The sequence below is a fragment of the Prinia subflava genome, chromosome 5 (assembly GCF_021018805.1).
Source record: "Prinia subflava isolate CZ2003 ecotype Zambia chromosome 5, Cam_Psub_1.2, whole genome shotgun sequence".
Taxonomy (NCBI): Eukaryota; Metazoa; Chordata; class Aves; order Passeriformes; family Cisticolidae; genus Prinia; species Prinia subflava.
In genome coordinates, this window is record NC_086251.1 from 29,699,733 (window position 1) to 29,724,915 (window position 25,183).

Sequence of the window (25,183 nt, forward strand, 5' to 3'; positions counted from 1 at the left end):
TGCAGGCTGAGTGCATTGGCCCCACATACATCCTTTACACTCCACCAGCATAGGTGTACGGACAGCAAAACCAGGAAAGGTCCAGCTTCCAACCCCTGACTCCTCTCATGCTCCCTGCTGTGCAACACTCCCAGATGAGAGCAGAAGCAAACAGCAAATCTCTTCCTTTTGGCTGTCAGCTCCTTGGCACAGCACCATCAAGCAAGACCAAGTACAATCTAGGAATGGAAAAACAGCTCATATTTAAACTGGAACATTAAATACTATATCCTAGAATACTATGTTCTGATGTGGCTTCCGATAGGCAAAGGAGGAGTGATGAGAGATTTTTGCAGTTCTAAAAATACCTAAGTGATAAAATCCAAGCAGTGATGAAGGTAAAAATCATACAAAATGAGAAATAATCTTACTAGTCAGCTAATAAACAGCTCAGATTAGTTCAAACGAAAAAAATTTAAAATCTGAAGCCTTAATCTGACAGTTTGTTCTGTTTGATTACAATTTGCGTTTTACTTCCCTGGAAGAGCATCACCAGCAATGTCACATTTCCCACTGTTCTTCAATAGCTTCATGTTGTGATTTCCAGGCTGTGCTAGAATAAATAGCGCAGCTTGGAAACTGAAGCAGCATGCAAGACTGATCATTTGCTCAAAACCAACAGTTTTCAAGTAAATGAATGGCATGTTAATTGCATTTCAGCTTCAGCTTGAAAATGCAGCCACGTAGCATTAGTATGTAGCCTTCCTGTTGAGTTTACACTCAATGCCACTTGCTTATTAGAGCCTATTCTGGGTCACTGCACTATTTGTTTATGGAGAGTAGCTCATACACCTGTAGTTTGTAGGCCTGCATGGATCACTCCAGTGGTGTACTCTGACCTCTCATAACAAAGACATCCTCATACTTATTTCAGGTATTTGTTTACCTCATCTGAAGTTCACTCTAGGACCTTGGGGCCAAATCCTCCATGATTCACTGTGTGCAAGGGCTCCATAACTCCCTCATGACCCATGAATTTTCTAATGATGCCAAGCCTGACCAAAAGAGCAGAGTGCATTAGGTTCAACAGCCATATCTGAGGTTTAGTTTCTGCCAATATATGCCAACATTCTAATTGTTCCAGAAATAACCACTGACAACAGAATATCTCAAAAACCAAATAAATCAACCCTCACATCTATACTTGTTCCTATGAAAATTTGCAGTGACAAGGTTTTTTTCCCCTCATTTTCTCTGCCAGCCTACCTCTTATATATTTATATTTATTCAAACAGCCCTGGTAACTGACTAGATTTACCCAAATACAAAACTACTGCAGATGTGCCAAACTTGCACAAAGCCAAATAGAGAGCTGTTCAGCATGACCCCAAGAAAGCATCCATGCAGCAACACTGCTGCCAGTCCTCAATACAGAGAGAGACAACTCTCTGCAGATCCTTTCAGCCAGGGACCAACAAAATCTTTTCATTACCGAGGACTAACTGGTTTCAGTGAGACAGCGAACAGCACACACCATGGTGTTTCCCAGCAAGATGAACACAAATAACAACTCACTGTCAGCACACTGGCCTTAAATTCCAGCTTTATATTAGAGTGAAAGACACAATATTTGCAATGCAAGTCTGTCCCCAGCGGCTGCCAAACATTTTGCTTCTGACAGTAGCCCTCTGCATCGCCCCCCACCATATGTCACCATTCCCAGCTACCCCCTCACGCCACATCTCTTCCCTGCTTTCCTGCTCTGTGCATCTGCCCCAGCCAGAAGCTCCATTTCCCTAGAGGGAAATGATGAGGGTCAGCCACAGATGACAACATTAGGCAAAGCCTCAGGGCTGTGAGCGGTGGGGCTCAGCTTTGGGCAGTTACTTTGAAGTCTCTCAGGATGCTGTGCACTCACCACACCACAACAGCCTGGCAGGGGCCACAGAGGAGGGAGGCCGGGTCAAGTCTCCCCAGCAGGCAGTCTGTGGCAGCAGGAGGAAAGCAAATGCCCATCCTGCCACCCATGGAGGAAGGGAAAGGCAAGCTGTGCCAGGACTGCAAGCAGAGCAGAAACACAGAGTGACAAAAACCAAAGGCAAAGAAAGGGAAATGTAAGAAATGAACCAACATTGAAATCTCACAGAGGACTTCGGCTTTTCTCAGGTTGTTACATTGACATTGAGGCATGCTGGGCTATCAGGAAAGCCCAATGTATAAAGTCAAAAGGGACTTTATGTTCAGCATTATCACACAGCAGGCTGTAAAATCACTCAGGTGGATGGGTTGCAGGACTGTAAACAAAGGATTATGGTATGTGACAAGTGACTGTTCAGAGAGAAGGAACCAGGGATACCATGGTGATGGGGATGAGTAAAACATTAGACTGAGTGCCTCATTAAAGTTTTAAATTAGTGCTTAAACCATCCAGCTGCCAGAAAAAGGTTGTGCTGGATAGGGTCTGATGTGTCCTGGGAGAGGGGCAGGAGCTGTGTCCGGGCAGGGAAGGGACATATTTTGGCAGATATACCCACTGAAGGAGTATAAAGTAGGGCTTGGTGGCTGTGTCCCAGCAGCAGCTAGGAAGAGAAGGGCAGTGTGCCTGGGAGATACCAGCAAAAATTGTGTCAGAGGGCTCCTTATTCTCCTTTCCCTAAGGCTGTCACTTTCCCCTTATCCACAGGACTCAGGAAGGTGCAGGAATATTCTGGTGCAAAACCAGGAAGAGTCTAAGCAAGAGGGAATAGGCTGAGAGCTGAAGTAGCCACACAATAGGTCAGGATCAGGGTTGTCTCAACAACAGTATAAAAAGCCTGAGACAGAGTAGAAATTGAAAACTAGACGAAAATAGGATTCAACTTGGAAAACAAAGGCTATTTAGCAAGGAGGAAATAATTCACCAACTAACGTTCCTCTTGGCAGAGGAGGGAAGAGTTCTGGAAAGCCAAACTATATTGGTCTACCCTTAGGAGAGCTAGAAAATTAGAGAAGGAGACACAAAGAAATCAGCTAGAGAGGAGGAAGGCATCACAGCAGCATCAGGAATGTGCATGCAGCTACCCTGCCAGGCAATACCAAGCTGAGTGCTGGGCAGGAACCAACTGCTCAGTTCAGGGCTGTGGCTACCACGAGAGCCTGACACACTGGGAGGAGACAGAAAGTGAGAGATAGCTCCTTGTGCAACTATGGGCAATTGATTTGTGGTGACAGTATGTGTTCCTTGTCTCTGAGGGGACATAGGAACAGTTTACAAACATTTGTAAGGCATACACCCAAGCAGGAGGGAGTGCAAATTACTTAGAGAAGACAAAACAAAGAGAGGGAAAACTGAAGCTGAAAGTAACACAAAAGTTTTACCAATGAGCTGCTGTAGGTTGTAAAATAGCTCTCATGAAGAGAGCAAAGAAGAACCCAGGTATGGGTAGTTTTAAAGTTGGATGGGAAGAAAGTAAATAATGCGTGAGCAATGGAAGGGATATGGAAGAATTTGTTGAGGTGATACAAAAATTTCCACCTGCTCTATCTGTAGTTCCTGTTTTCCACTGCCCTGCATCTCTTGCTATCATTAGTAGTGATACAAAACTGAAAAATGTTTCTTAAAGTGTAACCTTCCAGCACTGCTGCACCTGAGCACATAGATTTCTAGACATATCCAGTCTACAGAGAATTAGGCTTTATAATTGTGTCTGGGAAAATGACTCACTAGCAGCGATCCACTTAAACTCCTCCAATGATCTCCTCCTTCCCCATCCCAAATCTCCTTTAGTCTTGATGAGGTAGGGATACAACTCCATGTTTGGATAGTGTGTGTAATGTCTCCTGAAGTCACATCCAGCTGCTTCTAAAATTCTCCTGATAAATCCCTTTTTAATTGCATTTGGGAGACCACTTACAGGACTCCCAAAGTTCCACATGGAAACCTGAAAAGATCAAGGCCCAAATACAGTCCCGGCTGAAACAGCAACATGCCAAAAGCTTGGAGTAGCCTACACCTTACCTGGCATATACACTTACCAGCTTCATCCTTCCCATGAGGAGGGAACACGGCTCTAGCTTGACAGCTACAGTGCTACAGCAAGTACTAATGGTTAGCCCCATCAGCCAGAAGGATGGGCTCTTCATACGGCAGAGCTGTTCCCTGGCCTGAGGATTTTTCACATGACTAATAACCAAGCTTAACTGTACCCTGCAGACTATCATGATGATGAATGAATGAGATCAGACTGGTCGATATGTCTTATTGGTGGAGTTTGCTCACTTGCTGTGGATGCATCATTATCCTGTGCATTCATCAGCACAGTCTTTGCCTGTACAATATGAAATGACAACCAACTTGCAGCTCCTCAGCTTTCTGCTAAGAACTCCCAAGCCTTTTTGGGTCCTTCTTTTGCTCTGTATCCTTGTCCTGGGCCATCTTGGAAAGTTGTTTGGTGAGTACCATATCCTTCCTTATTAAAGCAAAGCATATTAAGGCGTACCTGTGGAAGTTAAACGAGAAATTGCTGAAAAACACCCGAGTGCACGCCACAGTGACTAATGGTGCATTTACTACTCCTGTCCTCTGCCTGAAAAAATCAGAGTTGCTCCACTAAGTGGCACAGATGCTCTGCAGCTCCACAAGCAGCAGTGATCCTCTTTCGGCTGAAAGGTATTTCCAGAGCAAAGGATTTCTCAACTCCACTGAGGCTGTTGAGCCCAGGATTCCTGTAGAAACCAGGGACATTTCAAAGTAACTGCAAGCACCATATTCAAAGTGGGCACTCAAAAAAATGTACTGTATCACCTGACGCACCTCTACATCAAGCAATAGCTTACTTACACTAGCACAAAAGGGAATAAGGTTTCATGGTTGGAAACTGCTCTGAAATGAAATCTGAGAACTTTACCATTCCTTTCCAGCTCTGGCATGAATTCCCTAGGCAGCCCAAGGCGGGCACCTGGGGCTCAGTTTGCCATCTGTAAAACTGGGTTAGCATCTCCTGTTCCTTCTTACACCCCTTTTATCCTTGTCTGCATTAACGGTAAATACAGACGGGCTTGTTTGTGTGCAGGAACAGCACAAAACAGGGCACGGCCGTGAAAGCGCCGCTCATTTAGGGAAGATCTGCGGGGAAAGAAGTGAGCTCGGAGGGGCAGGTGCAGGGCAGGACGCACGGATAAAGGGATGCGCACGCAAGGAGCGGGGATGCCTGGAGGGAAGGACACTCTCCTAGCGGGCCGGGAGCTTACCAGGCACCCGAGCCAGCCCGGGCCCGGCCCCTCGCGGAGGGGAGGCGGGGGCGGCTCTCCCGCCCGGCCGCGGCGCTGCCCCCGGCCCGGCCCGGCGGCGCGGCGGGGCTGCGGGGCGGGCTCCCCCCGCGCCCGCCTCCGCCCGCCCCCCGCGCGGGGCTGCAGCGGGCAGCGCGGGGCGCCGCAGCCTGCGGGCGGCCGCCGTGCCCGCCGCCGCCGCCGCCCCGCAGCCGGGGGCGCCGCGCGGGGCCGGGGGGCCATGGAGGAGCCGCCGCCCGCCTGATCCCCGAGGCCGCCGGCACCGAGACAAAGAGCGGGGCTGCGGCCGCGCCCGCCCGGTGAGTGCCGCGGAGGACAGGGGCGGGCGGGGGGCTCCGTCTTGCGCCGCGGGCGGCGGCCCGGGAGTAGGTCTCGGTCCTGCCGCCAGCCCTGCCTGACACCCTCGGGCACCCCTTTCTCCGTTCACCCGTTTATGCGCGGACACCCTCGTCCGCCACTCCTCCAAGCCCAGCGCACCTAAAGCATCCTCGTTCATAGCCCGGCCACCCTCAGCCCAGACTGCCCTCCCGGCCCGGACACAAGCCTGCACCCCCAGCATCCCCGTTCCTTGCCGAACGATTCTGCGCCCGCTGCCCAAACCTGCCGGAGGACTCTGCACGCCCCCCTCGTCACCCCGAACACCCCCGTCACCCTGAACGCCCCCGCGCCATCGCAGGGCACAACCCGCGCCTCCCAAAGGCTCCCCCACCACGCCCCCGTGCCCGACCGCCCAAACACCCCGTGCGCTCCCCGCCCCGGACACCCTCGGACCTGCCCCTCCTCGCCCAGCACCTGCCGCAAACTGCCCCCTGCCCGCACAAACACAGCCCGGCCCGGGCGCCTCCGGTGCCCGCCCCGCCGCCCCCTCCCATCCGCTCCTCGCCCCGGCCCGGGGACACAAAGGGGTCCGTGCGCCCGCTGCCCGCCCGCTCACCCGCCGCCGCTCTCTGCCCCGCAGGCCGAGCCATGGTGGAGCCGCCGGCCGAGCCTCCCCCGCAGCCCTGCCCGGCGCCCGGGGGGGCAGCGGGGGGAGAGCCGGCCCGTCCTGGAGAGCAGTCGCCGCTGCTGCACCTGGACCTGTACAACTTCGACTGCGCGGCGGCGGAGGGCAGCCGGTACGTGCTGACCAGCCCGCGGTCGCTGGAGGCCTGCGCCCGCTGCGCCGTGCGGCCCGTGGAGCTGCTGCCGCGGGCGCTGGGGGACCTGCTGCGAGAGGCGCCCGGGCGCTCCATGCGGGTGGCCGCCGGCCTCTACGAGGCCTACGAGCGGGAGCGCCGCCGCAAGCTGCAGCAGTGCCGGGAGGAGCGGGAGAGGATTATCCGGGAGGAGAAGAGGCGGATCCTCGCGCCCCTCGGCAGCCTGCCGCCTTCGCCCGCCGCCCGCGTCTCCTCCCGGGCTGCGGCCGCAGCCGCCGGCGGGCCCCGGGCCCATGGCGGGGCGAAGGCCAGGGCATCGAGGGGTGCCAAGGGCAAGAGCCACTCCCTGGACTCGCTGCAGAAGCGCCGCGAGGGTAGCTGGGGCAAGACCTCCTCCGAGTCGGGCGCTTCGTCGTCCTACAGCGGGGAGAGCCTGCGGGAGCGCGGGGGCAAGGTGTGCGGCCGGGGCCGGGGGGTAGCCGCCGCCAATGGGACCCTGCTGGGGCGCAGCTTCAGCCTGGGCGACCTCAGCCACTCACCACAGACTGCCCAGAGAGTGGAGAGGATCGTCAGGGAGGTGAAGAGGAAGAAGGGTATCTCAGAAGTGCCGGAGAGAGATAAGAAGATCGCGGCACTAATGATCGCCAAGCACCAGGAGGCCAACCTCCTGCGGGAGCAGCGGCAGGCTGCCCATCTGCAGTGGGACAGCCAGCGGCGCTTGGCCGAGCAGCGGAAGGAGCAGGAGGAGAAGGAGAAGCAGAGAGCCCTCCTGCAGGGTCAGCGGATGTGGGAGAGCCAGGTGGAGAAGCGGCGAGGGAGACTGAACCAGGAGCAGGAGGAAGCTGCCCTGATGAAGCAGAGGCAGCTCCTGGTGTGTGAGGAGAGGTGGCGGGAGCAAGCGGAGAAGCAGGAGCGGCTGCGGAGGGAGAGGCTGGAGAGGGCCATCAAGGAGGACAAGCAGAAAAAGCTCCATCAAGAGCTCAACCTGAAGGCGAGGGAGGAGGTCAAGAAGGAGCACCAGGAGCGAGAAGAGCAGCTCCTGCAAGAGAAGCTGTCCACAGCTGCACAGAAGAGGCTGAAGAAGGAGGTGCAGCTGCAGAAGGAAAAGAGACTGTTCAACCAAGCAGAGAAGCTGAAGCATGAGGCCTTGCTCAAGGAACTGGCCAAGCAAGAGGCAGAAGAGAAGGAAATGCTGAAGGCGTCCCTGAAGATGAGTTTGACAAAGGCTCAGGAGAACTACGAACAGCTTGTGGAGAAGAGGAACCAGGAACTGAGGGAGAAGGCCAGGCGTGAGGAGATGCAGATCCAGAGAGCTAAACTGGCAGCAGAGAAGAAGGAAAGAGAGCAGAGGGAGCACTTGGAAGCACTGGCTAGAGAGAGAGAGAGAAAGCTCCAGCATGCTGCACAGGTGGCTGAAGAGGCTGTCCAAGAAAAAGCCCGCAAAGTGGTCTTGAGCCGTCTGGAAAAGGAAAAAGTGCAGAAGATGAACAAGCAAAAGGTGGAACAGTATGAGGACTTACGGCGCAGGGAAATTCTCCTCTCTATAGAGAGGAAGCTGGAGAGAAGTGAGCAGATCTTCAAGGAGAAGAAGACTGTCTTAGAAAATGCCAGGTCTGTTGCTCGAGCATCCTTCCATGTCCGGGAAAAGGTGCGGGAGGAGACGAATATGCGCACCTTTGACAAGATGGCCTTCGAAGCAGAACTGCATGCTCACCTTAGTAAGAAATGAAAGAAATCCATCTTGTCATGGATGAGTGAGGATGCACCACTGGTTGTCCAGCATAATGTGACAGAAAGCTCCTCAGCATGAGCATTTAGAAAGCAACAAAAAACAACATCCACCCTAATTTTGTATTTTGTGGGAGCAGGGTACCGCACAAAAATGTGGCAGCTATTTCACATACTGTTTTGAATACATTTTTCATTATGGGTGTGTTTTAAAGACTGACCTCAGTCATCTTTACAGAGAGAAAGCAAGTTTTTGTGTCCTCCACCCCACAAGCACATGCATTTTTTCAGAGAGGGCTGCAAAATCTGCTTGAAACCTCTGAGTTACTGATTGATTGTTTACACCAGAGATGACTACAGGTGCACTCTCCAGCTGGAAGTGCAAACAGAGGTTGCTGACTACTACAGCCTGCTGAATAAGAACCAAAACCACCCAAGCTGATTCTGCCTGGGGCGATGGGCAGTTTGGTTTAAGTTATGGGACTGCATTTTCAAAGCTGCTGCACTCCCATGTTGAAGGTGAGGAAGGCTGGAGTTCAAAATGCCATATACCCTGGGTGCCCCTTGGATGCTGCTGGTACCAAGCTAGGGAAAACACAGATCAAGGCTATGTAAGTAGACATGATCAGAGCTGGGCAGAAGCTGTCTGAAAGTGCTCACAAACACAATTTCGTTTTTGCTATTTGTAACTATTACCCCTCCCAGGTATTGTCACTTATCCTTCTTCCTAGTTTCTCTTACAAACATCTGTAGAATTCCTCCTTTTGGAGAAGGGAGAAAAGGAGAGAAATTTGTGAACAGTCCACAAACTGATGAGCACCCACACAAGCCACTTGTTCATTAAGATACAGAAATGAATGAACCTGTGGAATCTGGACTCTGAGGGAAATACGGAGGTCACTTGTAAATGGAAATCACCACCCTAAGGAATTCTCAAAACTCAAGAAGACCCTCAGCCACCTTATCCAGTTTGCCCTATCTTGAGCAGGAGGTGGGACCAGATATTCTCCAGAGTTCCCTTCCAACTTTACAGTTCTCATGAGCTGCATACAGTGAGACGTTCGCCCAGCTCTTATCATCATCTACTGAGCAGGGCAGCATTTCTCTGCCACTGGTGCTAAGAGTTGTATTCTTATATAGAGCACAAGAAAGAGTAAGTGCACAAAATAAGGTACATTACAAATTCTCTTAGATGAGGATCATGTCTTTTTTATAAGAGTTAACTCAATGCTGTTTAGAGGGAACTGAGTCCTGCTGCAGTTAAATACACCAGAAATGTGAAAAGCCTACCTGTGCCCAGCATTCAAGTACAACAGTGTTCTGCTCCAGGATTCCACATTTACTCTTTGTTGAGTTGGAGTTGCAAGCACACGTCCAAAGCAGGCACTTTGGTTTGGTTCTTTTCTGGCTCTGGGCAGCATCAGCTCTGTGTTCCACCATCTGTGACACCGTATTGCTCTGGTGATAGCAGTCAGACCTGGAGCATGGAGGAGAAGCAGTGAGAAAAGACAGGATCTTGTTTCTTTGCTGATGTCTCTGACGTATAACACAGTAGAAGAGACAACCAGAAGAGAGCTGACATATGGCACAGACATGCAGTCTCGCATGCATAGATGGCTTACCAGAATTTCCCAGGAGGTAACAGCAGGTCAGAACCCTCCTAGAAGGCTTTAAAGATGGTGTTAAATGAACAGTAATGGTAACAATAGACCAAATTGACCTCGGGGCCCTGCAAGGCTAGAGACGTTACGCAAACAGTGTTGAAAATTAAGAAGTAGGTATATTTTTTTTATTTTTATAGAACTCGCTCTTCTTTGGACACAGTACAAATGATGGTGTTAAGGGCAGGCAGCATGAAAGTAGGAATTAGGGCAGCTGAGCAGTGTTTGCTCTGTCAGTCATTGGCTCACTGTGTAATGCAAGTCCTCGTAGGCTGGACTTGCTCCTTTTGATATAAACGGAAGCAGAGTTGGGCTCGGGGTTGCTGGGACTCACAGGAAATAACAAGACTTGACTTAGCAAAGCACTTCAAAGACTTTGGACAAATGTTGCTTATAAAGCACAAAGTAATATTTATTTATGTATTTATTTATTTATTTGTTTGAGTGGTTATTAAAGTAAAACATCCCTTGGTGCAAAAGATCAACACCCAAATCTGGTAGCTGTGGAAAGAACAGCTGCATTACTGTTTCCAGCACGGAGGCTGTCCCTCACCCTCGTCCTCAAAGCAGCAATTACAACAGCAAAACAAATCCTGCTCTAACACTGGACAAGGTCCTTGAAAAAACCAGACTTCTCCACATGTTGTCCATGCCACATGTGATTTATGTGTGCCCTTGTAGCTGCAAAGACCTAGAAAAAAGATGGCCAGTGGCCCAAATCCAGCCAGTGCAAAACTGCCCTTGCTCCCGGACAGCACTAGAGTTGGGGTAAAAACTGCAATGACTCCAGCATAGCCAGTGTTTCACCTGGTTTGTAGCCTTTGAGGCTGCAGAGAAGGCCTGCCAGCATGGATATGAGGGCTTTTGCTTCCTGTGTCGTTGCACTGTGGTTGGAATTCACTGCTTAGTTCATTTAGCAGAGGGAAAATGGGGAGAGAAACTTCTTGCTAAAGAAGGCAAATGGTGGTGGGTGGATGAGCAGGCAGCCTCTAACTGGAGCAGCATGTTTTCCCTAAAGCTCTACTGCAATCCACCCAAAGACTGTCCAAACCTCCTGCTGACAGGGATGTTTCCAGACTGAGAACATTCTGCAGCCCGGGAGACGTGTCTTGGCCACTGACTGTAATTACACCTGGGGTCCATCTCTTGCTGCTGACCGAGTTTGACACCTTGGGGCTACAGCTGAACTAATCAACACAAACCTACATGATGGTAATTGGATTGGCAAATTAGTGTTCCTATACTGTGCAGTGTACAGCTCAAGTTTTGAATGTGCAATCTGAGAAAAAATATTTTTTTTCCAAAGACAATCATTTGTGTATGGATGTTTTTTATTTCTGTGATGGTTTAAGGCCAAAGTCCATGAAATTCAGTGGAGTTTGTGAGTTTAAAATGGCAGCATGGAAAATTTAAGTCAGCAGTTTGGGTGGAGGCATGAGAGGTATTTCTTGGGTCTGCTTACACTTCTGTTTATTTGAGAAGGAATTCTACTGCTGAATTTCTGTAGGAACAGAAGTTAAACCATGGGTCACATGTAAAATGTATGGCCCTTTTAGATGGGGCTTATTTGGTGTTTTTGCTATTGAGCTGCAGGTTAGGGAGAACTAAAAAAGCAATCAACGTGGAGGAGAAACATCGACTAAGGAGCAATTTCTTTTGGCTGAGCTCTGGAGGAATTTTGGAACACAATGGAACACACTTTGTATGTTCAGAAACTCTTGTTTATGTGGATTGTCTAGTTTTTAATGGCATCTATGCTGAAACTGGAGCCCTTCAGTGCCAGAGAGTACCAACAATCTTTCCTGTGTGCTTCCTCTTCACCCAAAATTCATCACTAAAACACTCTCTCTGTCAAGATTGAATTTGGCAGATACGTCTAAAAGCTGTTAGGAGGAGCAGCTGTACCACCACAAGTTAATATTTTACAAGGTAAATTTTAAGCCAGTTTATACTAAGTTCTTTCACCACATGAATAAGAAGGATGTGAGGATTAGACTTCTTGCCTTGGTTACCTACTGTTTTCCTCTTGGATGCTTGTGGAGCTCCAGACTCATTCTGTGCTAAAATTTCTCCCAGTGCCAGGGGAATTCTGTTTGCTAAACAAATGCTGAATATGCAGTGCTCACAGGTTTGAGAGGGGACTTCGTTTGATTTACATGTCTTTATTAAGCCAAGGCTGGACAGGGAGGCATGGGAAACAGAATTTGCAATACATAGCCAAGCTTATCATATCCTACCTGAAGACGGCTCCTCGTTGCTGCAGTTGTTGCATCAAAGAAGGACTTGCTTTCAGCTGTGGGCATTCTTCTGCTGGTAAAGACAAAAATGTAGTAGTTGAAATGCCATTTCATTTTTGGTTTTTTGTTTGTTTGGGCTTTTTTTCGTTTTGTTGGGGTTTTGTTTTAGAGAAAATGCAGGGAGATGTAAGGATGAGATACAAAGCTAGTTAGATGTGGCACATTATGGATGGTAACTGTGTCTTCACACAAAGTTCTGCTCTGTGGACCTGGGACTGTGCTCTTGTTTAGTAGAGCAGCCACTACATCCAGGAGAGCAGAGGTGCTCTGTGATCTGTTCTCAGATCACACAGGTTTCCTTCAAACCAATCAAATGTAAGCTCTAATACTTTGCTAAGTCAAGGGAATATAATTTGTTACAATCGGACTAAGCCTGCATGGTTGTAAAAGAAGGCTGTCGTAGGCAAAGAAAAGGAAGGCACTGGCTTAGCCCGGTCCCTCTGGAAATTAGCCCTGAGACACCTGCTTTGCAGCACAGTCCAGGGGCATTGCAGTGGGAGCTGATGGAGCCCTAACACAACTGCTTGGGGGAGTGCAGCCCCACAAATCCTTGGCAAGTAGCACCCACTCTAAAGAGCCAGTACATAGGCATGTTAAGAAAATTGTAATGCTTCTGGCTTCTAGGCAGGCAGCAGCTCTGCTCTCCTTTTTTGTGAGATATTACTAGGTGATGGTTTGAAGAGAAAACACTGGGAACAAGAAAAAAATAATGCAAAATACTTCCAACACAAGATATCTGGAAACAGATTCTCCATTCATGGAGAGCATTCAGCACTCTTGGGAGGCCAGTCTTCAGAGCCTTCATAATGGAATATGCCCAGACCCCACATGCCTCCTAACACTAGGACATGAAAAAAATTCAGTTCTAGGTCTGACTTCATTGTCATTAGCCCATTCCTTGAGCACGCATCTTTACTGTGAAACATTACCTTGTTATTGTAAGATTCGAGTCTGAAAGGACCCCAGTCTTTCTCTGGTAACTTTGCACACATCTATGTCCCTGCCATTCAGCAAGGAATCCTCTGCATTACAAAACCACTCTGGCAGTAAGAATCACCCTGTGTTACAAAACCAAACTGCCAGGGCTATTTTGTTTTTATGTGCTTTACACAGCTCCTTGCATCTCATCTCAGGACCTGGCTGAGGTAAACTAGTTGTCGCCCCCAGCCTAAATACAAGCAAACTGAAGCAGAAAGAACTGATGTGATTTGCCCCGGGCCATGTTGGCCTCCCTGATCTAGCTGGAGCTCTCACCCACGTTCTCCCTCATCCCCATGCAGTCCTCTAATTAACCTCTCCTGGCTGCAGTGGAGGGATAGCCCTGTGCCCCTGCTGTGGCAGCTCCCCGACTCCTGATCTGCAGCTGGTGCCTCACGGAGGACAAAGGTTTTAAGCCATCAGCCACCACTTCTGGGCATTGCCCTCAAACCCTGAAACACTTTTAAATGGGGGGGGCCCGAAGGTTAGGTAAGGCTGCACTGGAGCCCAGGACAGGGGCAGGGTGAGAGGAAGGTGCATTTGCAGAAATAGGCAGGAGCTACAGATGGAAATGTTAACTGAATGAGTAAACATGGACTGAGTATCCTTTTACCATCTTGGCTAGCTAGAATCACTTAGACCTCTATGTATGGCAGCGTACAATAACACTTTCTTTCAGCACATTAAACTTACAGGACCCTGTTCATCCCATTAGTTACCTCTCTAGGGCAAGCAGAGTTATTCCAGGAGTGAATACAGCCTAGATATTTTAAACTTTTCATTATTTATGTAAATCACAATGGCTTGGCAGAGCTTATGCTTTCAAGAGCTCGGTGGAAATTTCCTCCTGCCTGAGCAGTACCCAGGCAATGGGATGGGAGGGTCACATATCAGTTGGTATTTTTAGACTGGGTGACAAATTTGTCAATACCCTGGTGCTGGACACTGTGTTCCTGGCTGTTTACAAAGCAGTGTCTGCTTAAGCAGCTCAGTGCAGCTGAGGGGAAGAGCAGCTGGCACAGAAATACCTTGTCAGACAGTAAGCTAAACAGTGGGGAGTAAGAGATTTGGCACATCATCTATTGGGTGCTACTGGGAATGTTTTGGTTTGTAGGAGGGTGACGCGATAATTTTGCCTCTTTTTCATTCATCTCCAAAGTAAGCTGTGCTATTTTTGACAATTATTTAATGATTCATTAGAGACAGGGAAATAAATGAGGAAGGGAGGACAAAACACAGACGTGTAGGTAAAGTTGAAAGCCATTTTCCTTTCCCTCCTGAAAAAAGCTGTATTATGCCAGCAGGTGAAAGTTTTGTTAAGTGCTGCGTTGTGCACAATTTCTTAGACCCTAGGCGGGGACTCTGTTCACAAGCTTTGCTACTTATACACCTGTCCCCTGTACATGCTGACAAGACAGGCTTCATGTTTACCTCCCAGGAGCACCTTTTCCTTCAGATTTCAAGGAGAGGCACTATTTTCACTGTAGAGGAACCACTACACAGCCATCCTGGGTGGACTTGGTCCACATCTGACCTGAACCTTGATTAAAGAGTGGTACTTTGTTTGCATCAGGGAATTTCAGCAGCCCTCGTCCAGACATTCTAGGAGCCTCTGCAGCATTTTCAGCTTCTACCTGAAGCTGTCAAGCTGTCCTTGTTTCCTAGTTTATCCTGAGGCTCCTGCACCCGTAGCCTGCAGCTAGGTAGCTGGGGAGCTGACCATAGGGTTCAGCCAAGTCTCCACTTGTCTGCAGAGGCTTCAAGAAAACTAATTTGCCCTGCTCTTCCTTAAACTGGGGCACATCTGTGCATGAGCAGCCACAGGAACTGCCTGAATCTGGGGTTTGGGTGGCGTTGGTTGAAAACCTCCAGAAAAACTGGGGTGTTGTGGCATATCAAAGGGATGCTACTGTTTTATTTTTAATTATCAAACACCACTGCTAATTTACTTCCCCTGCATTGCTTTCCCAGACAATACCATGAATGGGGCAAGCATTAACAGCCCCAGAGGAAATGCTTAGCTGTTGCCCTCCCCACTTAGACCAGTGCTTGGCATGGGAAGCTGCAATCATCACTGCATCATGCACAGGTGCTCTGGGGACAGGCTGGCATCCTAAGAGAAATCCATCCTATCGCCACCTTATGACCTGAACTCTACCAGTAAATTCATATCTAGCTCATATAGGTCTGCATGACCTGTCATGACAGGAATTTCTGATATGTTGTAACAGCTATAAGTCATGTTGCTTTTTCTGTTATCAGTTTCACCTACTGCTGCTCAGGAGAAAGTTAAGCCAGGAGGATTGCTTCAGCAAGGCAGAGGTGACCTGCCTGGTCTCAGAAAATGGTAGGCAGGTAGGTAAGCTGAGAGCTTCAGGGCTTTATGCAACACTAGAACACCTGACATCCTAGGTTAGCTGTGGATATACTCCATATCCCTTTTCATGGTGGCTGTCACTCCAACTTACATCTCTTGGGTGCTGTGAGTCCTAATATTTTCCAGGCAGAAGGTACTCTTTGTTGTAACAGAGGTTTTCTGTGATTCCTACAATTTTTCAAAAAACCTGCACAATCTGTTTGCAGAATCAGGTATTTCAATGCATTTTACTTACGGTTCCATCAAAAAAATTGTAGAAATAGATTCCTGAAGGCAATGATGGTCACACCCAGAGCTACTGTTCTCCCTAAGTGTCTCTGATCAGACTGCACTGTGCTACTCCAGAGATTTCTTGCAGCTCTTACCATCTCTGGGAACCTGCAGATCCCTCCCTGCAAAGACACTGTATCATAACGTGGATGCCACGTGAGTCAGTCACAGCCTCTGAGTCCCCAAATACACAGAAAATTTGCTGTAAGCCACCAGGGGAATTTCTGCAGTCTCCTGGAACCCGCAGGGCCCTTTCCATCCGTCCTGACACCAGTGCTATATAAACTCCTGTGCTGTACAGTACCTGCTGACCCAGTAATGCTGTTTGAGTCCTCTCCATGGCAACGCACTGCAGTGTCCTCGGGTACAGGGAGGCATCCTGCAAGCAGGCAAGGCTGGCCAGGGAATCCATGGATCAGAGGTACAGAGAATAATTTTAGTGTAAGTTTTTCCATGGGGAAACTGGAGGCACAAAATGACTCCCCAGAGGAAATGGAAGAATTTCTGAAGAAGAAAGAAATAATAAAATGAGTTATTTAGCTATCCTTAAAATCACAGGAGACATGGCTTATATGTCTCATGCAACAGATGTACATGGCCAAGCAGCTTCACAAATTTTAGATACCCTCGGGGAATGAAGAATGGTGGGAAGTACTTAGGACCTTAGGCAAGAAAGGAGTGATGTTTTCCAAGGGTTAGGGTTGGCCAGAGTGGAAAATTGTAGAAACACTGTTCTAGACATCTGCGACTATGATGGCTCTCACACCATTACAGCAAAGGAACATGTCCTGAATGCGTGGTGAGAAGTAAGGATGGAAAAGAGAAGCCTGGGATAAGCACATATATATGACTGGCACCCTACATGAAAGTCATGATGAATTGAGAGGTTTTTTAGGTGTCCTTCCTGTTGAAGGCTCCTCCATTACATCAGCAGACAATGCCTTCTGAAGCACCTCAGTCCAGTGGCTTCCTCTACCCCAGGCCTGCATGGGTGCTGCTCCAGGCATCTGTCCGGCAGCACCCACAATGTTAGGAAGGAGCCTGAGCTAAACCACCTCCCTTTGGCTCTAGGGCAGCAGCCAAGTGTGCCCAGGGTTCTCCTGTGAAGCAGAGAGTAATGAGGAGCACCTCTTTTGCAGTCTTTGAATCTGGGCTGGCAGAGAAAAGATTTTACTGTGTGTCAGTGGTAGGATCAGGAGGATGGGATAAGAAAAGGTATGTATCTCAAGACCACAGGATGAAGAAGCACTTTTCTACTAAAGACTGTTTTAATTCTGCTTTTTTTTTTTTTTTTTTTTTTTTTTGATGGGGGGTGGGGGGAGGGAGGAGGGGTTGGTGGGTTTTGGTGGGGAGGTTTAGGTTTTGGTTGTTCATTTGTTGGTTGGTTGGTTAGTTGGTTTGGGGTTTTTGTTTCATTTTCTTTTATTTTTCTTTTTGAGCTGTTTGGTTTTTTCTTCCTCAAAGGCCAAATCTAATATCAAACTGCCAGGGTTTGGTAGAGACCCATGGCATGCCCACAGTCCAGTTCTCATTAGGGAACTGGATTGCTGGCGGACAGTGTTCCACAAAAGGCAGATCCATACCCGCCTGTGTTTGCAAGCAACCATTTCGATTCACCACCAGCCCCGGGATTGGTTCCTGCCTGCTGAGGTCAATTGCCCAAGGGCAGGCACATGGTGACAGCCAGCACATTCCTGCGTCCAACAGAGGTGGCACCACTGCCAGAGGTAATCTGAGGCTGGGGCTGTTTCCAAAGAGAGCAGGGATCTCGTGAAAGTTAAAAGCCAGATTAGAGGGGAAGCATAATCCTTAACTATGCAGTGACAGCCTGGGAAGAGAGGATTGCTTAAAAAACCCAAGGGTCTCCCTTAAGAATGATAGTGCCTCACTGCTAACAAGCTGCATGTGAGCTCATGTCTCCTCCTTCTCTGGCAGGGGCAAGAAACACAATTACAGCAAAAAGCAGGGGACAGAAGTCTGGCTGTGGGGTGAAACCTCCTAGGTGAGACCCTGTCAGTCCAAGCTCTCCCCAATTTCACTTGCAGACAGAACCCTAAATACCACTGGAAGAGTGGGCTTCAACCCTCACTTTGCACAGCCTGAAACCTGGTCATGCACCCATGCTCTGCTGCATTTGCTGCACTTGCTTGGAATAAGGCAGGGTTGTGGGGCTTTCCAGCATGCCAGCTGCATGCTTCACAGCCATATCCCAGGCACAGCTTTGAAGCAGCAGGAAAGCTTGTATCTTGTTATTTCCCCATTCAAATCAGCAGGATTAGTTGTTTATTCAGGAGTCCCTTCCCCCATTGGCAGAGAAAAATAATTATAAACCTTCTTTTTATATACGCCAGCTAGCAGACAGGATCAGTACGCAAAGGGACTCCCTGATTTCTGACCTGCCTAAGTCCTCAGACGACTGTGGGGTTTTTGCACCATATGGCTCTATCACTTGACAAAATCATGCCCTAGATGGGCTGTTTGTTTTGCAGTCTGCCACCAAATTAACTTAGGAGGATGGGCACATACAGCCTCAGTTTCTGCATTGTTGCCATCGTTTCTGAGGTCTCCAGACCTATTGCCAACCACTGTATTTTTGGAGCCCCTCCTGCCCCCGTCCAGGACCAGCTACCAAAGGGATTAAACACAGCATGTTATCTACTGCAGTGGCTTAATCACTAAGCAAAGCACTCATCCCCTGACCACAAGGTCAAGGAATTATCTTCCTGACAGATAATGCAGCCAGGGCTTGGAATAAAATGAGGAGCTGAACTGTCATTGCAAGTCCACAGGCCACAGTTTTATTGCTGTTTCTGGGGAATTAATGCTGCTAAGATGCTATGGAAGTGCAGCATGACTCTTCTCACCTGCCCCAAATAGCTTTTGGTGTCAGGGGAAGACAAACACAGCAAAAATGGTATTCAGTTTTGGGTATGTACATCTCCCTCTCTTAAATACCCCTTATTCCAGACTTGTCCCTCTGTGAGCAAGAGGTTTTGATGGCTGGATGTTTTTGGCACCATGAACTAAAGGGACTGAAGAACTACCTGAGCACTAAGACTGAGGCCAAAAGAGAAATTACCTTGGGGGAAACATACATACCTAGAAATACAGTTTCAGAGGACATAGATTCTACACATCAGTTTCAGCAGAAGGTGGGAAGTCCTATTCCCATGTAAGCTGGCTGTTAGGGCAGAGCTGCAGGGCCTGCCAGCCCCACAGCTCATGGCACTGCGAGAGGGCAACTCACACCAATGGGGGGAAAAGTTCTTCATCTGAGGTTTAAATATGGGGAGCCTGGGTCTGCTGCCACCATAAAAGAGTGAGGAAAACTCCTGACACAGAGAGCTGCAAAGCGAGGTTCTCACTAGGCACAAGCACAGGGCATCAGCTCCCACAGCATTGCTGGGGGTGCCTCGGGACCCTCTGCACAGAGCCAGGCAGGATGAGCCGTGGTCTCCTGCCTGAGGGCTGCCAAGAGCTGGGCCTTTTCATACAAGGAGAAGGTGTAAACTTAGAGTACAGAGAAAGGCTGAGAGGATGAGGCTCTCTGCCTGAAGCTGGGTAATACAAATAGCTTGCAGCTTTCTAGGTGACTTCCTCACATACATGACAGGAATGCCAGAGGAGGAATCCTCATCACTACAACAGTCTAGGTCCTGAAGACTCTGGTTGAAATTACATATGTGCTAAATCTTCCTTGTTGTACCTTGCAAAAGCAGCTAAGCAGTCAAATGACATCTTCTCACCTCCCTCAGCACAACTTGCCTTTTGCAGTCCAGCTGCTCCCTAAAGGGCCTGGTTATTACCATTTGTCTGTGAAACATTCACACCCTGCCAAGCCTGTGTGCCTTACCTGTGAACAGCAGGGGCCACACTGCAGCCAGGGACACTGCTCTCCTCCATCATCCCACCAGGAGATGCTTCCTGCAGCACTGGGGTGGAATGTGAGAGAAGCAGCTCTCACCTTAAAGTGCAAGATTAACACAGTTTAGCAAATTTCACTGTTCTTCAGCTGTAAATCAAAACTAAAGGTGTTTTTTATTACTTTAGCTCAGAACATGAAAGGTCTGATTGTCTCTGAGATGTCTGTCTCTGGTAAGCTTGGTGGATCCTCCAGACAGCTCACTGAGGTTATGTGCATGGGGTTCATCCTCTTGGGACAGGGCACAGATATCAGAGCCCTTTCCATACAGCTACCTCAAACCCAACAGCTCAGGCACAGCAGAGACACAGGCAGGACTGGCAGGCAGAGTAAGTAGCCTGCCTGCCCTGCAAGGGGCCTGGATGAGCTAGCTGCAAATAAAGGTTCTTTTTCCCTATCTCTTAGCTCAAGCAAAGAACAATACCCCAGAGCGCTCTGTGGAACACAGAGCGCTAATAAAGCTTTAAATTTTCCACTCGACTGCTACTCCTCAGCTCCCCTCTCTTTCCCACCTGCATTTCTCTGTGCCTTTGAGGAAATCTGACATTATGTATTTTCTGTATTGTTCTTAATTAGGAAAAAAGTCTTCTTCCATTAAGTGACTCTCAAGAGCAGAGACAGGGGCACATGCACTGAGAACCATCTGCCTTAGAGTCTAGGGCCCTGTCCTCATGTCTCTCCCATAGCCACTGTCCCTTCAGCCCCAGGATAGGCAGAACACACAATCCAAGCCTCAATATCACTTTGTCTGGAGCAGAAAGCTGCACAGCCTCTTCATAAAAACCACATCTCTCTTCTAGAGCATGTGAAGGAAAGGATCCCTATTAACCACATGGAAATCAAGCACTTCCCTACCTGTCTTGTGTGTGCTTCTCTCCACAGGGATGTGGCTGTGAAATGCAGCTGGGTACACAACCCAGAGCTTCCTCTGACCAAGCTACAAGGTGCTCCCCAGGTATGGAAATGGCTGCACAGGTTCACCAGGTCAGCTGGGGAATGGCATGAGCTGCTTTCTCCTCCCATAGAGCTCCAGCCTGGCACCTCTACTTATGAGTTTTTCCATTTTTTAAAGTCTCACCTCCTCCCTACAAGTAGACTTTAATCATGACTTCTCTACATTTCTACCATGCTCCAGATGACAGCATGGCCACCAAAAACCACCTCTTCCAGAGGATTCACCAACCTTCAGCCTCCAAAGGTTACAGTACCTAGCCTGGATAACAATTAATCTTCCCCCCAAAATATATGGACCTAAAAAATGGTCCATAAATGTTTAGATACAAATAGATGTCAGACAATGTATGTAATTCAATATAACCCCTCCTGTCTAAAGCCTGGGACAACAACTGCTTTCCTTCTTCTCCCCATTAGTGGCACCAGATCCTGCCTGCTGTGTGAGATGGGCTCCCTCCCACCAAGCACCCTGGTTCCTCTCCTTCCTCTTGCTCAAGCACTGCCAGGTTTCCCTTGGGAGCTCCTCTGACTCCTGGCTCTCAGTGTGCAGCCAAGCCTGCCAGCCCACATGCTCCCCAGCCAGCTGCTGCTCCTGAATACCTCCTGGAGGGTCTGTGCTGGGTGTATGCAAGAATGTGTTGGTCCAGGCAGCAGTAATTGCAGATGGGAAAATCCCTGATGTGTGCCAGAGACGGCATGCTGCAGATCTTCTTCCCAAGTCTTTTCTGCCATAGATTAAGAATGGCACTAAAATTCACCCTGTGATAAGTAGGTGAAACATACTTGTCTGTGGCAAGCAGAAAAGATTAGAGGCTGTTTTCAATAAATCTCTGAAGATTAAGGAGAAAGGAGATTCCATAAAGTAAAATCTGATTTGTCTTTGGCACAGCTGTCTATCTAATGATGAGTACCCACATCCCACTTCTGTACAATTCACATTTCTCCACACACAGCCTCCAGAAAGTGAGCTGAAGTCATGGCTTTACTGCTAACTAACATCCATAACACAGCAGGCTGTGGTATCAGGGCTGTGGGAATGGCAAATACTGACCCATTTCTCTATAGAAAGGAGACAGGATTAATTTCACATTACCTTGGGAACTCACACCCTGCCATGGCAAACATCACGTGGACAGGCAAAGAAAAAGCTGAATATAGTCCTGTCTGTCCTACTGTCTTCTGACCTTATGCAGCACAGCCTCCTTCTTCCATAATTGATGTCTCCTGCTTCAGAGGCAGCCACAGCTTCTGATTCTCTGGCTATCCCATTACAGCAGTAGTAAGTGCAAGCCCATTCTTCTGCAAAAAATTCAAATTAATTCAGAGCCTTAAACCAGGAAGTCTTCTTTATAACACCACCTCTCCCTCGCTGCACTGCAGCTACAAGAAGACAGCAGCTCCATCCCTCCATTTTCCCCATGACCCCATTGTCTGGGACACATACGCCATCTCCTCCGAGCAAACAGTTTCTTGGTTTTTTTCAGTGACATTCAGAGATACTTAAAACATCCCTGGTGCATGTAAGAGGGATGTCTTTCCAGGGCTCTTAGGATATAGCTGCAGTCTGTTAAATCATGCAGATAGGAAAATGCTGAGGACATTTCTGGCACACTACCTGTCTGACCTGACTCATTTGCATGATGCTAGAGCTAGGAAATGCACTAGTTTTATAGCCATTGTGATTTGAGATTGTTTTTCCAGAGAAAAGCATCAGCAAGGAAAAGGGCACATCAGGCTTTCTATGTGCTTCGCTTCAGAAACCACATTACCCCCAAGCCTCATGCCCCAGCCCCTGGGACAGGCTGCTTGCCCCTTCCCCAGCACGGGAGCTGCGTGCCCAGCCCTGATCACAGAGAGCTGCCACCATGACCCTCATCCAGGGCAGCTGGGAGGGTGCTCAGCTCCCTGTCTTGAGCAGGTTGCTGAAAGACTTGGAAAAGCTGAGGCCACAGTTGACCTGGTAGCTGCAGAGTGGAGGCACAGACGTGTCTCTAATGCAGGATTAACAGGCTGCTGTCCTTGCCAGGGCTCTTTGCCCACACATGGCTTTCTCTGTGGGTCTGGCAGGGCAGCTACAGTAGAGACACAGCCTCCAGGGCCGCCTTCAGTTACAAAGCACACCAAGCTTCATCTGAAAATAAAACTTCCTGGTCTGCTCTCTGCCTCTGAGGAAAAACCAGAAATTACTTTTGGACAAATTCATTTCAGGGAAAACAATAAAAATAAAAACAAATAAAATAAAAATAAGAAACTGATTATGTAATATTTCTTTGAATAGATGACAAACTCCTCTGATTGAAGGTCCAGTGGAGGGGACTGGTTCTTCTGCCTGCCCCTCACCCCTGTGAAACACTCTGGGACAGGACATGGCACAAAGACTCTGAAATGGCTCCCACTCCATGTCTGAGGTGAGGGCACACCTGGCACCACCCTGCCCAGCTCTGTACCCACGTGTGGCACACAGCCACATGGGAGGTGGGCTGTGAAGCAGGGAGGGGAGGTGCCTGGTTAAGAGCCCGGGGTGTTCACTGCCCATCGCTGTGCATTTTCTGCATGGAATGCTCAAGTCGGAAAGACTTTGGAGCAGGATGAATAATATTTCTAGACAGGAAGGCAGAGTTATGAAAAAAGCATGAGCAGCTCTGAGGGCGTGTCTCACCTCCTTTGCACTCCAAGGAGAGCAGCCCCCCATCTCCACCATGGCAGAACTGTCCTCCCACTGTTCCTGTTGCTGCAAACCCCACCAGGGTGAGGCTAATTTCCACCCTGGGGAGACAGCCCCAGCTAGCCAAAGAGGAATAAACAGAAAGATGAGGAGCAGCCGGGAGGGGAAGGTGATGAACAGCCAGCCTGCAATCCTGTTCAAAGCTAGGGAGAGCTGGATAGACAGGAAAGGGTGTATAGTCACTGTGCAAAGCAGTATTTGTTTGCTAGCTTTGTGATCCTCTTCAAGGACAGACAGGATGGAAGCTCCTGCTATGGGCAGTGCACCAGAACCAAGGCCCAGAAGCTTATTTCAGGTCTGTTCCCTCCAGTTTTCAGGACACTTCATTCCTTTGCAGGGTTCTACCCACAACAGCTATTCTTTGCTTCCCTGCTAGGACTGTTCTTTCTTTCCCATTCCCCCAGAAAGGGACTGTTCTCTGTTGTCCTTCTCTGCTTCCCTGGTCTGGGAATGAAGCAGAGCCCACGCTGAGCAGCCCCCCCTGTCAGCCCCCCTGACAGCCAGGCTGCACTTAGGAGCTGAACCAGGTGCTTACAGCAGAGCCCTATGGGGACCAGGATCAGGAGGTGCTCTTCTCCCTTCACCCCTGTTCCCAGTAGACTTTCCCAAGGCTGGCTCACTGAAATGCCTCCTTCTGTTCTGCTGCTGAAACCTTGGTGGCAAGGTCTGCCCCAGCATGCTGGGATGCAACAGGCCTGAGGTGGCAGGAGCAGCTCAAGCTGTGGCCATGGGGCTCTCTGCTCCTGGCTGGCAGCAGAGCTGCAAGCCCAGGTCATGCCCACTTGCAAGGGGAAGCCAAAGGCTCCCATGACATGGAGACGCTGTGAGTGTGTTAGGAGGGGTATCATGCACCTCCTCTGGGGCATCCAGGTCAGAGGGTTCTCCCTAGATCCACAACCACCACCACTGGTTCTGAGCAAGGCTACAGATCAGCACCAGTTGGTCACAGCTGCAGGGATTTTCTGTGTAGTGAACAGCCACCAAAACTATTTCTATGCCAGCACCAGGAGCCAGCCACATGTTAAAAGTGGACTAATTCTGCACATTCTCTTCTAGTTCCTTCAGCATCAGCCAGGGCAAGGGACTAACACATTTCCTGCTTCAAAGAAATTAATTTTCCCTTACAGCAAGGCTTACAACCTTCAAATACAGTGTATCCCACTACTCCCCCCTATCCAAGCTTGATATATGTGATAAGCACAATTATTTTACCCATCTGTGATACCTTTGAATGGCTGAGAATTTTCTGTCCTCATTTTGGAGCCCACGTTCCCCCTACACAAGCAGGAAATATAGCTCTGCCTGCACATTCTTTCTCTTAATCTAAAATAAGTTTCACATTAAACTACACTTGATCTGTATTTGTGTATGGGAGGAAACAACTGCAAGAGAAATGTAGGAGAAAAAGAAGAAGCAGAAAGAAAAGCAGCTTTCACTGCCATTCCTCACATCCCTTCTGGAGTTGCAGCATCTCTCTGAAGTACCACACACTTGATCAAAGAGGCATCTAGAGGGCTGCTGCTCAGGGTTAGAGGAGTTTCTGAACATTCAAATCCTTGAAAGTTACAGGAATTTCCAATCTCTTCCAGTCCATGTTTAGATACCCAAAACCTTTCCAGCACCTTTTCAGTTCCCCTGAGCAGCCTCTGCATAAAAAAGCCACCCACAAAGAATGACCATAAGCGTATCCCTGAATCACAGGGATCATAGGGCTGCATCACAGGGCATGCCTCATGTAAAGAGGGGAGAGAGAAAAAGGGCCTTAGCTGCAGACTCCTTTTCTCTGAGCACCTGGGGCTGGACTCCTTGGCTGGATTCAGGAAGCTTTTTGCTTATGGGAAATCGAACAGCTGTCTTCAGGTTATTGAAAGGCACTTGCCATAGCACA

General features: G+C 48.9%; 2 protein-coding genes across 2 annotated transcripts in view; one reads left to right on the forward strand and one right to left on the reverse strand.

The window, feature by feature from the left end:
* SUSD6 (sushi domain containing 6) overlaps nucleotides 1-6,232 on the reverse strand; it is a 94,316-nt gene extending 88,084 nt beyond the window's left edge. Inside the window, exon 1 of the mRNA XM_063398721.1 lies at nucleotides 6,182-6,232. The gene's annotated coding sequence lies outside the window, so the exon portion shown is untranslated. The remainder of the gene's footprint in view (nucleotides 1-6,181) is intronic.
* On the forward strand, nucleotides 5,368-11,077 carry CCDC177 (coiled-coil domain containing 177). Its single transcript, XM_063398716.1, has 2 exons — nucleotides 5,368-5,546; nucleotides 6,206-11,077. The coding sequence occupies exon 2, from the start codon at nucleotides 6,214-6,216 to the stop codon at nucleotides 8,110-8,112; it is 1,899 nt and encodes a 632-aa protein (XP_063254786.1). The 5' UTR covers nucleotides 5,368-5,546; nucleotides 6,206-6,213; the 3' UTR covers nucleotides 8,113-11,077.
* The last annotated feature ends 14,106 nt before the right edge of the window (nucleotides 11,078-25,183 follow it).